Source organism: Prinia subflava, chromosome Z (genome assembly GCF_021018805.1).
Source record: "Prinia subflava isolate CZ2003 ecotype Zambia chromosome Z, Cam_Psub_1.2, whole genome shotgun sequence".
NCBI lineage: Eukaryota > Metazoa > Chordata > Aves > Passeriformes > Cisticolidae > Prinia > Prinia subflava.
In genome coordinates, this window is record NC_086283.1 from 58502101 (window position 1) to 58515841 (window position 13741).

The 13741-nt window shown below is 41.5% G+C and overlaps 1 protein-coding gene across 2 annotated transcripts in view; it reads right to left on the reverse strand.

The window, feature by feature from the left end:
* Nucleotides 1-13741, reverse strand: part of LOC134564448 (neuronal acetylcholine receptor subunit alpha-7-like) — a 61121-nt gene that overhangs the window by 15292 nt on the left and 32088 nt on the right. For both annotated transcript variants that reach the window (XM_063423308.1, XM_063423309.1), the window contains 4 exons: nucleotides 11615-11694; nucleotides 10262-10429; nucleotides 8382-8576; nucleotides 7013-7099 (listed from right to left, as the gene is read on the reverse strand). In XM_063423308.1, the coding sequence (XP_063279378.1) occupies nucleotides 7013-7099; nucleotides 8382-8576; nucleotides 10262-10429; nucleotides 11615-11694 (530 nt within the window). The remainder of the gene's footprint in view (nucleotides 1-7012; nucleotides 7100-8381; nucleotides 8577-10261; nucleotides 10430-11614; nucleotides 11695-13741) is intronic.

A 13741-nucleotide genomic window follows, 5' to 3' on the forward strand; every position in this document is an offset into this window, starting at 1 on the left:
CAAAGCAGGCATTTTAGGGTCTGTCTCTGCACAGTGTCACCTAGTCCTCACAGTGGTGGGACTGCAGCACAGGAAAGCAGAGGTAAATGTAAGATGGGTGGGAGATGTAAGTTCTGCACAGCCTGTGTCTCACTGCAGAATGGAACAAGAGGTAAACCTGTGGCTTACTAGGGCTGGGGACTGGTGTTTTCTTAAAGCATCTATTGGTGGAAGCAGACAGGAGTACAGCAGGAGGGGAGAAGTGCAGACAGTGCCATGTGGCCCTAAAAGTTTTGTCCCTCTGGAGGTGATATTGCAGGCATGGGAAAAGAGGAGTCAGGGTGATGTGCTGGTTAGGCTCCTCACTGGCTTGGCCTAAATTTCCCAGAGCAATGGCTTTTGGCCATGTCTGACTTAACATGGGCTGTGGATTGATCTGTCTTTCTGAAACACTGGCTGACTTTCGTAGGAACTAAATATTACATTAGGAGATGAAGTTTTTAAGTCTATGAGCCCAAACTAGCAACTTGTCTTGAGGCATTATTGAAAACTTTCCTACAGCAGTGCCTGATAAATTTGATTCTGATCACTGCTTTATTTGGTACCACTGGATGTGAGACCACATGATGACCAACTGTGTAATCTTGAGGAGGCTCTAGACAAAGGATATTAATGAAAGGTAAGAGTTGTAGTTAGGAATGTCTGTTGGCTTCGAGGAATTTGTTCCTTAGTGACTTCTTAATGCATGATTTCCTGGTCTTAATTATAAGGTTGCTTTTGGATAGAAAACACAGTTTAATGAAACAGATCTGGGATATGAAGACTTTAAAGGAATTCAGGCAGATGTCTATTGCCTAAGGAAGGAACTCATCCTTTCCTGAGAAATGACCATATAACTATTACCAAAACCAGATCCTTGTCCACTATTATGTACCTAGAATAACAGAATAATTTAAGTTTGAAAATACCTCTAATATAATTGGGTTCAACCATTCACCTAACATGGATCCCAATGTCTTTAAAAAAATAAAATAGTCCTTCCAGTGTAGAGCAAAATACCTCAAATGTAGTTTTCAGTTGAATTACCTAGTCCTTTAATTTCAAAAGACAGAGACTGAGCTTGTACAAAGGCTCCAATTAAAATAAGAGTACTTGCTAATAACAGTATTTGTTTCATTTTGATTTAGATGCTGAACAAGGAAATCAACACAGTGGGACATGGTTTCGTCTTCCTATGTAATGCACTGGATTTTAGTGCAATAATAGGGACTGGAGGGTACATGAAATTACTGGCATTTATAGTACAAAACAAATCTGCATAACTACATAGGTTTTTAGAAAGAGAGAAAAACAATTGTCTTTACCTGAGTATCACATAGGGTCTATGATATTACCCAGTGATTAGTGCAGTGAGACCAGTAGCACATCTGGAGTTCTCTGCATTTCTGTACATACTTTCCTCAAGTAATGAACTCCGGTTTCCTGCTTACATGGACTCTAGGTAAAAGTAACTTTAAAGAGAAAAATTAAAAGTAAAATCACGACTGCAGCAAGATAGACTTCCTGCAAGGCATGATTAAGCTGCAGTAGGAAGGGTAAGTTTAGGACAGTTGCTGCTGTATGGCCACGGTCTGAAAGTCTTTTAGAAGCTCCACTCTAGAGGTTTTAAGTGCCAGGAGGGACTTCCAGTACCCTGTAGAGAAAGAATCCTTGTTTGTAAAGTTGACTTGTGCTGGATTCTAGCCAAACTGTTGTGTTTGTAGATGTCATGGGACTTCAACTTCTTTGATTTAAATGGTCGAGCTTATTGCTGTGCTATGGATGATTAATGTTTTAAACAGAAAAAGAGGCATTGTTCCCTGGTTCAGCCTTCTCCTTTCACTGGCATCTCTGTGGAAGGGCAGGATTCAAGTTTTGAAGCACTGTGGAGGATTTCTTTGCATAGATGTATGCTGTTGAAAACTGAGCTTTAAAAAGAAATATTTTCCCCAAAAGGGAGGGTGTGCTAGAGAAGGATGGAAGCTGACATGCTACTGGGCAAAGAGCAGCTAGCTACTGATGTGAATGAAAACCCCAAGAAAGCTGAATGACAGCATGGGACCAGCCTGTCCAATAGCAACATTTCTTGGCATAGAAAATGGGATTTTTCACTGTGGAAAGGAAAGCTGTACCCATAACCCTAAAGCGGAAGCAGCAGGGTCCTGGTGCTCAAAGGTGATCAGCAGCTTGCTACTGATTCCTAGACCAAGTCTTCTCACTTGCTCTTTACAGAAAAAGAAGTTGACCTGTTCTTAACATATATTAACATGACAGTTGGTAGGCTACTGAGAAATGGGAATCTCTCATCTAGAGAAGTTGGATGTATGGAGTTTGAGAGTCTCTGCTTTAGGCAGCTTTACAAACAGACAGAGAACGCAGAGCACATACCAAGGAAGGGGTGACCAATTTGCAAAGGTATTTGCAACTGTGTTGCCCCACTTGCATCCTTCTGATTATTTAATCTGAGAAATGCTTTGTTATTAATATAATTTGAGGCTCCCCATAATTAAGAGGAACTAAGGTGTGATTTCCACATTGCTCTGCAAATATGTTCCAAATCGCAAAAGTTAGTACTTTTCTTGGTGTCATATTAGATTAGTTGTCCTTTGCTACCTCAATAAAGACACTCCAACAGCAGCTGTGATATTTTCCCATATTATTAGAGTTCAGTAGTTAAAGTTGAGGTTAGAAGAAGAAAGTACAGCACATTAGGCATTATCAGGAATGGTGTGTCCAGGAGGAGCAGGGAGGTGCATCCAGAACAGGGCAACGAGGCTGGTGAGGAGCTGGGAGCACAAGCCCTGTGAGGAACGACTGAGGGAGTTGGGGTTGTTTAGCCTAGAGAAAAGAAGACTCAGAGGTGATCTTATCACTCTCTATAACTCTCTGAAAGGTGGTTGTAGTCAGATGAGGTTGGTATCTTTCTCTACGAAGCAACTGAGAGAACGTGAGGACAGAGTCTTAAGCTGTGCCACAGGAAATATAGATTTGAATTAGGAAAAAGTTTTTACAAAAAGTGTGACAAAGGATTACTCTTCCCAGGGAGATGGAGTCAGCATCCCTGGATGTGTTTAAAAAAAGACTGGACATGGCACTCAGTGCCATGGTTTAGCTGAGGTGTTAGGGCTGGGTTGGACTCGATGATCTTGGAGGTCTCTTCCAACCTTTTGATTCTGTGATTCTTTGTGATTCTGTGATTATTGTCTTTGAAATAGCAAAGGCTGTGAGGGTGCATGCAGATCCAGAGAGGTGTGGATGCATGTTTGTTTTCAAAAACTCAGGCCCTAAGAATATAATGCAGATTTTTTAAGCATATGGAATTATGTTTTCAAAGCATCTCTGCACACACATGCATGAAGACCAGTAATAGTGATTCCTCAGCAGATCAGCAAGGCATCTTTCTACTTCAAGATCAAATATCTGCATCCTTCACAAATCACATGCTTTAAAAGATTTGTTTATTCCTGCAACCTGCTACTAACCATGCTGATTCTTCAAAATTTGAATGAGCTTTCCAAATATACTCCTTCTCCTCATATTAATTCTGAGGATTTTAACTGAACCAGAGATCACACTGAAAAATTGTGATCATGACCTGGCATATTCAGTTCAGCAGCTGAAATATCTCATTTGAGATCACCTGTAAGACCACTGAGGAAAAGATGCTATGTTACTTTTTTAGACTAAGGATAAAGGTTTCAGAACTCGAGATCATGTGAAAGTGCACATCCCAGCTTTGAGTACTTGCTGAACAGGGGCTGTTTGGGTGCAGATGCCAAAAGGATACGCAGGCTTCCTGCAAATTTGGAGGGGAGCAAGGAGTTAGGGGCAGGGTTTTAAACTACAAATACTGTGGAAGGGAGATAACAACCCAAATGTAAATGCAGAAGTAGAAGACAATGGTGGAAAAAATGCTGTTGGGTAGTTGGAGCAAGAAAGACCTCAAGAATGGTGAAACAAGGTGGAGGAGCTCACCTCCAGCGTGAGAAAATGCATTAAGTCTGGGGAATACGCAGGACCAACTGAAACTCTGCACTTAGTCATGATAAAAAAATGTTGCTGGAAAACTGAAATATTGAGGGACATTTCTCACTACCAGAAGCTCTTCAGGAGAAGAAGTATGTGAAGAAGCCCCTTGGATGTGAGGGGCATTTGTCTGGATGGGCAAGAGCTGCTGAAGAGTTGGTGGATCAGCTTCAGTGAAGAGGCCAACAGGAGTGATTCTGTGGTGAGAGTGCGTAACAGACAATCCAAAGACAGTGGACAAAGGGACTTCTTAAACAACTCAGGGAAATCTGTCTATCACAAACCCTCACTGGCACCAGGGCCTTGATCTACCCTGATGACTGCTGAAAAGGCAGCACATATATTACGTATAAGCAGGAGTGGTGCACAGTATGCTTTACTAACAATGAAGAACTGTTGGAAACATGATAATCAGTGAAGCTCAGGACCATGAATTGAGTCAGGACTAAGAACAGCAGAGCATAGACCTTGGACTTCAGGTGAACAGACTTGTCATTTTAGGGGGGAACTAGTAGCTGGGATCCCACTAGGGAATGCTCTGAAAGATAAAGCAGCACAGGAAAACTGCAAGGACTTAAAGCACAGCACCTCAAAATGCAAGAAATAGGTAAGCACACCAGTAGATGAGTGTGGCTCATCTTCATGAGTGTGAATTCATGTTAAGGCTTCAGTGCAGAAGGGAGGGGGTTGTGGGAAGTAGGGACAGGCTACAGAATGAAAATTTGGAAGCACTGTCTGGTCATTACGGTTGGTTATGGTCACCATGGTCACAATGTTAAAACTCATTAATTGAGACTGGCAAGGGAATCAAGGGCAGTAGGAAGAGTTTCTGTCACTACACAAACACCACACAAACACCTGAGCAAGGCAAACATGGACTTGCTGCTGAGAGGAGGGCATGATTTGGTGACACTGAAGAGTGATAAGGTCAAGGCAGTGTGTACTTTGCCTCAGTTTGAACCATCAAGGTCTCTGACATCTCTGTATTTACAAATGACTCAAGGATTAGGAACACAATCAGCAACAGGTAAGGAAGGCCTCATGGATTGATTTTGAGATCTGACCCTGCTCAGATCCACGGGATCATCAAGAGTCCTAAAGGGATCATTGCAAGACCAAGGAGATGGAGAAAGACAGATGTTGCATCCGCTTCTAAAAAGCTCAAAAGGACAATCCAGAGAACAACAGCTTTGTCATTCTGACTCTGTCCTCGAGTAAATCAGGCAGCAAGTCCTCAGGGAGCATTTCTGGACAGATGAGGAAGAGGGTGGGGATTTGGAACAGCCATCCAGCATTTAATGAGAATAAATCATGTCAGACCAATGTGATGGTCTGCCATAAAAAAATTGAAATATTTGTAGACAATGAGAGAGTAGTAGATATAATTTGCAGCAACTTTAGGAATTCTCTGATAAGCAGAAATTGTCTGTTATTGCAGCATCAAAGTCTGCAAAAATACATAATTATTCATAGCTTTTCTTGGTACAAATCCTAGCTGCTATGGTAGAAGACTGTGTTAGTAGAAACTGTTCAGGTTAATGCTTGTGGACTGGCCATAGGCAAGTGTACCCCTTTACAAACTCTAAATGGGATTTGTTATGTATTATATGCAGCAAAGTTATATCAACAGTGGTTCTAAATAGCTTGTGTCTTCTCTCTACACACAAGTTTCCCTTAGAATTGTATCTGTCTCCGTTGTGTCCTAGGTATATCTTCAGAAAGAGGTTTTATTAGTTTTTTGGAAGCTCCTGTATGAATCAAATCCAAGAGTCCTGCTGACTTTCACTAAAATGTGTATGTTTTTTGGAGGCTTCCAGAAACTCTTGCCTATATGTGCCATTGTCCTTACTTTTGCATGCTTATCCTCCTTCCCCAGAGTCAGACCTAATTTTAAAGCCTTGAAGAGAGATAATGAAGCTGTCTGAGTAAATGCTTTTTTGGTCATAATCATTATATAAGTTTTTTTAGGCTTTCATTATACAGTTGTGAGGTGCATTTTCCATCAGCACCTAGATTTACTGTCTAGAACATGTACTTTAGTGATGATTTGTACTCACAGGTTCTTCAGATAGTGTTCCTTCTTTTTTATTTTGTAAAATAGGATAGGTTTATGCTCTCTACCCTGCAGTAAGGCCCCATGAGACCAAGGTAGAGGGGTGGGCCTATAAAAACAGAGGCTGTAACAATGTCTGGCCCACAATCCCAAGATGATGATCTGTCCCATAGTTTTCCGTACATATTAAAAATGCTTCAGTGATATGCTTGAATTTTTACTGTTGTATCCTGAATTGCTCTTCAAACAGAGAGGGGACAGAATGTGGGCCCAGTGTTTCTGCAGCTTGAGGGTTGCTGGCTTTACCAAGGGAAACTTTTCCGCAGTTTCTCCTTTCCCAAGCAACTCTGTGTAAATAACTATTCTTCCTATAACATTTCTAAGTAAACAATATTCCTTTCCCATAAAAACCTCTCTCCCAGGTGTTGATTGTGTTACTTAACCAATGGACAGAGGTGTCCATCCTATGGACCAATAATGTGCCTTTTTAGCGCAGCATGTTATAAAAAGGCTGAATGAATTGTAGATAAAGCCTTCTGATTCTCTTCTGCCTGTTGACTGGAGTCAAGCATTTTTATTCTGTGTCCAACAGCGACAAGAGAAGGTAGGAAGGATTTGTGTAATAGCAGGGAGGCGGGATGATGCAGAAGAAGAAAGATGAATTTTTGGCAGTGTTGATTCTGTGTCCTCACAATCCTTGCAGTTACCTGCTTATCTAATATTTCCAGTGCCTTTTTGTAACCTCATGTATGTCCTTTTCATACATGCACATGATGACATGGTGGTCCAGACTGACATTCCTGACTTTGCTGAATGCAAAACTGGAGTAAAAAGAAGAGTCAGTCCTCAAATTGGCTTTGAACAGCTCTTTAGAGGCATCATATATAGTGCACAAAGCAGTGAAAATTGACTTACCTATTAGTGGGACGGAGTCAGAAGTTGCAGGCATGATTTCAGCCACAAGCAGCATGAATACAGTCAGGGAAAGGAGGACAGTGATACCTGGAGGGAGTGAACATATTTAGGAAGAATGAGGAAAATGGACTCTGCAGCTGCTCCTCTGATGTCTTTGCTGTTAAATATAGCTTTGTCCTGATATACAGCTAAGCCAAACCCATGACTTCATGTCTGTCAATGAAGATTAGAACTTCCACAAAATGAAAGTGGTTTTAGATGCAACTCTCTCTCTTTTCATTTTTATCTAATACACACAAACCCTTGCTTCTCTCAAAGTAATGGAGAAATCTTTTTTGCTAAGTGAAACGAAGCTTGCAAAACTAGTGAACTACAGTGCTTTTCCAAAACATTGAACTAAGCGCAAAAGGTTGTTAAGATCTAGGAGAGACTTGCACAGACAGCAGCCTAGGTTTCGCTCTCGCACATTATATAACATCCCTCAAAGACATGCAGTCTGTTTTAAAAGAGGATCTTTGTTCTATCTGGAAAGGCTGTTGCTAAACCTAACCATCCTGATACTGAGAAACCCAAAGGTCAGTGCATGAACATTAGCTCTTATTTTCGTGTCAATATTGTACTTTAGCTCAAATAATACTTTTCCATATCCCCATCCTATATTTCATAGACAGCAATTGTACCCCTGATAGCCTGTATTTTAGTTCTTGTAAGGCAGGCTGCTCAGATACCGTTTATTTTTTAACCAAAAAACCCCCACTGGGGACAGTTCATACAATTTAGAAGTCTCTGTCCTGAGACAGAATCATGCACAATTAACTCTTAAGATCTCATCTGGGCCAGTCTGGTGTATTTACAGCTATCTCCTATACTCTCTTGGAAGGACCCTTCCCATTTTTATCAACACGCACAGCAGTAAATCTCATTTAGTCTTTCCATGCCTATGTTCATAGGGGACTCATGGCTAGGTATTTTGGGAGCTGAACTTTGAAGGTGAAAATCTGGTGCTCAGCTGCTGCTGTTAACAGCCTTCACTCTTTGCTTCCTAGTATGTTTTATCTGAAAAAGAGAGTCAATGAGCTGTGAAATGCATTGAGATGTACTAAAGAACATAACAGACATGACAGAATACTATCACTGCTGCCTGTGCCAGCAACCAGTTCAGCTTCCTCTCAGTACAAAGGATGTTATAGGTGTAGCACAGGATGTGTGAATGCCATACAGAAAGCTGTTACCCTTGTCCCTGCAACCAAAAAAGTACCTCTATTGCTCTTCTAGTCAAATCTTTTTCCTCTGAGCACCATGACACCATGAGGTATTTCCTTGTCTGCTTTATAGGATGCTTATGTAACAAACATATTTTAGCACTTACCTAAAGAAATCTTCTCCCCTGAATCAGCTGGCAAAAGAAATACAAGCAGTGCTAAGCCAGATATGAGAACACAGGGAATGAGCAAGTTCAAGCCATAGTAGAGGGTGCGTCGACGCATGGTGATGGTGTACGTCACATCTGGGTATGGCTCTTTGCAGCATTCATAGTACATCTCATTCCTCTTCCCTGGGACACCTACAGAAAGGGTGATCAGAGGAGTGGGGAGAGGTGCAGGACCCACAGTTACCTCCCTGGACTGGACCAAGAAGTGGTGGTTTATAAGCCAATGTGTGTCACCTCTGCTGTTCTTAGTCCACCTTCTGTGTTTTCTAGGGTTTACTTTCATATCTTCTGAGTCACTTGAGCCTAGCCTAGCTAATAAGCTCATCTGGGCAGGAACAAAACAGTCCTGGGCATCCCAATCTCAACAAGAAAAATGGGCATTCTGCCTTCCTAAATTCTGTGAATGGTCACATATTGTTGATGTGATATTCATTACCACATGCAGCAGATTTTCTGTGTGACAAGTGCCACTGCTTCTTACTTTTCTGTGATCCTCTATACATATTTGCTTTTTTTGTCAGGAAAAACAGACAGAGTGTGGCTTACTTTTCAAAAAGATGCCAAATTAAGCTCAAAGTCTGTCAGATCTGAAGAGACATATCTGTTCAATACAGATGTACTGCAGGGTTGCCCATGGTGATCTTGCGACAGCAGATTGCCTGACATACTAAGTAATGGGAACTGCTAGAGCACTGGAAATGTCACGAGAGCTGGAAGAACTCTGCACCTTGTATCTTTCATGCCAAAATTGCTCACTTTTTAGTTTCTGAGGACACGACAGATGATGTGACAACGTGTGCATTTTGGCAGAGGCTTAGCAAAGTTTCGTTAAAGGATATAGCCGTGGCTTGCCTAAGGTGCTACTCAATGCTTTTGCTGTATGAGCTAAATAAGTCATAAGTCCCTGTTTTGTTCTTCCCTGGTCAGGATTGAAGGCAGATAAACCACAAACTCTTAATCAGATATGCAAGGTTATTGGACAAAAATGCCCACTATAAAGGAGCACTGGACAGGGAGGATTGCTCTAAAATAGCTGGGCTTTAGGAGAGTTCACTATGGAGTCTTCTGTCTTCTTCGAAACGAAATATAATTTCTCAGATGCCCTGAATGGTAAAAATACTGCATACAGTTGGTCAGGGCACTTATTTCCTTGTCTGTATATCCAGACTGGAGGAAAAAATGACTTTTTTGTAACCTCTCCTTGCAGTTGTCTAAGTTCCATCAGTTTCTGTAATATTGCTTGTGGCTTCCAGCTACATAAATGAATTCAAAATAACTGACTAGAAGTTCACTCTGAATAACTAGTTCTGGGCATAAGTTCTTTTGAAAATACAGGTATCTCCCAAAGCACAGAAGATAGACATACTAATCTGTGGGTTCCATGAACTGGTAGACACTTTGATGCATTTCTGGGTGAGAAAGATCCATTTATGTAAAAGTTTTGCTGAAATACTTTTTACACCAATCAATTTTGCTGATGTATTAGAATAAATGTGACAGTAGTGTTCCATGCACCTACATGAGACACATCAAAGTTTAATACTGACAAACTGCTCAGATGTGTCAAGTCTAGTAGCTTTCATTTATGTACTCGGTGGCAGACAATTGCTTCAGAACAGAGTGTTTTCAGACACACTTCAATGAAAGTTGCTGAAAGGCTGCCTCTGATATGTGATTTTTTTCCTCTTTTTTTGCTTCTTCTTACATCTACATTTTTAATGTCTGTATTCCAGGTCCAATTGATTGATAATTTCTATATATTTGAGGTTTGCCTTTGAAAATTAGACTATTGAAAATTTGTAGGTTGGCCAATTTACCCACTAAATCCCATTCTCCATTTGAGATGTAGTTGGAAATATCAGCCTCGAGCATCTGCAGGTCAATCAACCAGCCACTGTGAGTCCAGGAGCCAAACTTCAAATCACACTTCTGCACATCAAAGGGGAACCAGCGGACATCAATGTAACATGTGCTCTTCAAAATGCCTGTAGATAGAAATCAGTCACCATCAAGCATGTGCAGAGTGCATTTCATCTTACCCTTCTCTGTCTCTGATAGCGAGAAAGTTTCCTCTTCAAAAATTCTGGGTGATACAGCCTGGGTAACCACACAAGTACTGCAGGTGGAAGATGCTGCCACGAGTGGAATAACCTCCCTTTCTCCACCAGCAAAGATCTCTCTCACTGCGTCCTTGAGGTAGGTTGCTTGGGACATTGTGGCCACCCAGGAGCAGCCCAGCCTGTCTCGCAGTGCCAGCTGGCCCTAGCAGATTACAAGCACTGTTGCTTGGTCTGACAGGAGCAAAGAGTACACCCCAGGGACTTACTGTACTGTGACTAGCTCTTTGACAGGAGTTCCTGGTCAGGTCCTGCCTCAGACCCAGAGTCCTTTGAAAATACATTGTTGTGCTAAACCTTGCTCAGTGCTGGCCTTTATCATCTGTGAGGTAACCAAGCCCTGAATTTAACTGGATGTGTCTAGTTCATGTTCTGGGATGCTTTAAGGGGTCTAATGGGTAGAGAACAACAATGGAGCAGCCATCAGGTAAGTCACTCCTGATCCCTGGGCCCCATGGACCCGTTTGGAGACAATTCTATGGTATGACACAAAGCTTAGGACATTTTTGTCCACCACAGTGAGCAACTGTGGGATAGTCTGAGTGTTTGCTGGTGAATCCTGGCTGCTGGACCATGCAGGCAGGGAATCAGCAACACAGGTGAAAAGAGATTGAGACTTGGGCCCAGCTGGCTGAGATCAATCCCAGTTGGTCTTTTCAACTGGATCTTTAGCCTCAGTCTAGCAGGAAGGGCTTCAATGCTGAGCAAGTGCTGCTCTTGGGGTCTCCTCTGCTCACACACCTCTCCACACAACAGAGACCTTGCTGGACTGCAAATGAAACATGATGACATGGTGCACACCACCTTACTTTGGATGACACCTTAGGTGGGCCTGTGGATGTTCTGAGCAAACTGCTCAGGAGAACATTTTACTGATTCATAAAGTGTACATACCACTGATAATAGACTTAAATTTTCTTGGTGGATCTGTCCCGATATTAGAAAGGTTGCAAAATTTCCACAGGTGGTTTTTAAACACTCTGGTTTCATTCATGAAGGAAATGTGCATGAAATTATTTGATTGTAAGTAAACAAATGCTCCCTCTGTCCTACCTGGAGGAATATATTGGCAGGATCCAGAGTAGTTCACCAGCACATTTGTGTGAAATGTTGCATCAAATCTTTCATCTGCACTGTAACACAGTAAAAACAAAACAGAACAAAACAAAGGAAAAGCAAGCTGACGTGTGAGTAAAGATGTAACTGTCAACATAAAAACAAGGGTTTGGCTGAATTAAGTTCCTACATCCTGGAGAAGTGTCTAGCCTTGACTAATACCTCAGTTCCTTGTAGTTACTGTCAGCCTGCACCTGGGCAGGCTGCTTGCATGACACACTATCCTCAAAGAAGTGAGAGGCGGAGTGTTGCATGTCTCAGAACAAAGATAGAAAGAAAAGAAGCAAAAGTGTCACATTAGCCTTATCCGAAATCCGGACAGTTGGGACAACGAGGCTTTTCTAGGGCACCTGTCAAAATGAGGCAGCTCACTACATAAATCAACTTGCCTGTTTCCTTATCCAGATATATGTTGTAACAGCAATGGTGTCCTGACATAACAATTCTGTAGTCTCCCGAGATGCAGAGAGGACAAGGGTTTGCTTCTAGCATTGCAAGAAACCACTGGAGAGAAGTTATTTTAGGGACTTGTAGGAGGAGATTCATTGAAACTCCAAGAGCCAAAGGGACCAAGAAAAGAGGAGTTCTTTACTATTCCAAAAATTCTGAGAAATTTAAAGGAGAAATGAGCCAGACAAAGACATGATTCTTCAAAGGAGCAGGTCTAGGGGCATGTTCCAAGGGGTCTCTTGGGAAGAGTAACCACAGAGGGCTCCTTGGCTTGTAGAGCTTTGCCTGTAGTGGCTATGAGCAGGTCTATGCTGCATGACTACACCATCCTACATACCTTGTCTTTCAACCAGACTTAAAAAATTCAGAACCTCCATTACTCTTCTGATTTGCTCTTTATCCATCTCTTGAGTTCTTAGTCCTCAGTGTTGTTCCCAATTAAAACAAAGGGGATGACACTGAAAAGCCAAAGTCTAGAACAATAATTATTGAAGACCTAAAAGGCAACTAAAAGAGCTTTTATAAATACAAGGACACAAGGAAAAGACAAAGGATCAGATTGATCCATCACTTGCTCTGAAAAGGAAAAAAACAACAGGGTACAGAGAGCTGCAGAATTCTGCACCCTGTGTGCCTCACTCTTTGCAACTCATTCTCACACAGTGGCAAGAGTCCATGGCAGAACAGGGGATGAACAGGTTAAGGAAATGTAGATAAGACAGATTCTACTCAGCAGAGCTGATGAAATTTACTCTAGAGAACTAAAAGGACTGGCCGAAATACCCTCTGAAGCATTAACAATTATCTGTGAGAGCTTGTGGAGAAGAGGGAAGGGCATTAGGGGAGATCAAAGCGAGTTCTGACTTCATTTAAAGGTGAAATGATAGACACATCAGCCTGACTTCAAAGACAATGGGGTGAAACATCTGGCACAGATTTCTGAAGGGCCAACTGCATCAAATCAATCTATTTTTCTTACTAAGAAGAGGCTGGTGATCTATGTGAATTTCAGCATGTATCTTATAAACTACAGTAATATGGACCAGGCTGTATGCCTTCTTTTTAGAGACTGAAAAGGAATAGACAGTAAGAAGAAAAGCTGAAGTAAAGAAGCACACTTAAACAATCTAGGTCACTCCAGGCCTCATTTGGATATCTTGTAGTGAGGGTTTGGAATGGAAGATGGATCATGGTGAATTCTGGAAACTAACAAAATGAAATTCAGTCTGGGTAATTAGAAAGCATTACCCTAAAAACTGTCAGAGAAAGACATGCCAGGGAAAATCTAGTAAGACAGCAGAGTTGAATGACAACATCTGGGGTTTACAAGAGATCAAAAAATAAGCCTAGAATTAAGATATTATTAGAGACTACCCCAAACCCCCTCCTCCTGGAAAGCATTAAGGAAACAGCTGTCTGGAGAGTTTTGACTTCATTCAACAGTCCAGAAATGCTGTTGAGAGAGCTAGATTCATCTCTGGAGAAGGACAAATAGATTAGAGAATGTTCAGAGTAGAAGACAAATGATGGAGAGGTTTATAAAATATGTGATAACAAAAGTGAGATGAAAATCAGAAATAGTCATAGTGTTTCAATCAGAAACACTATGACATA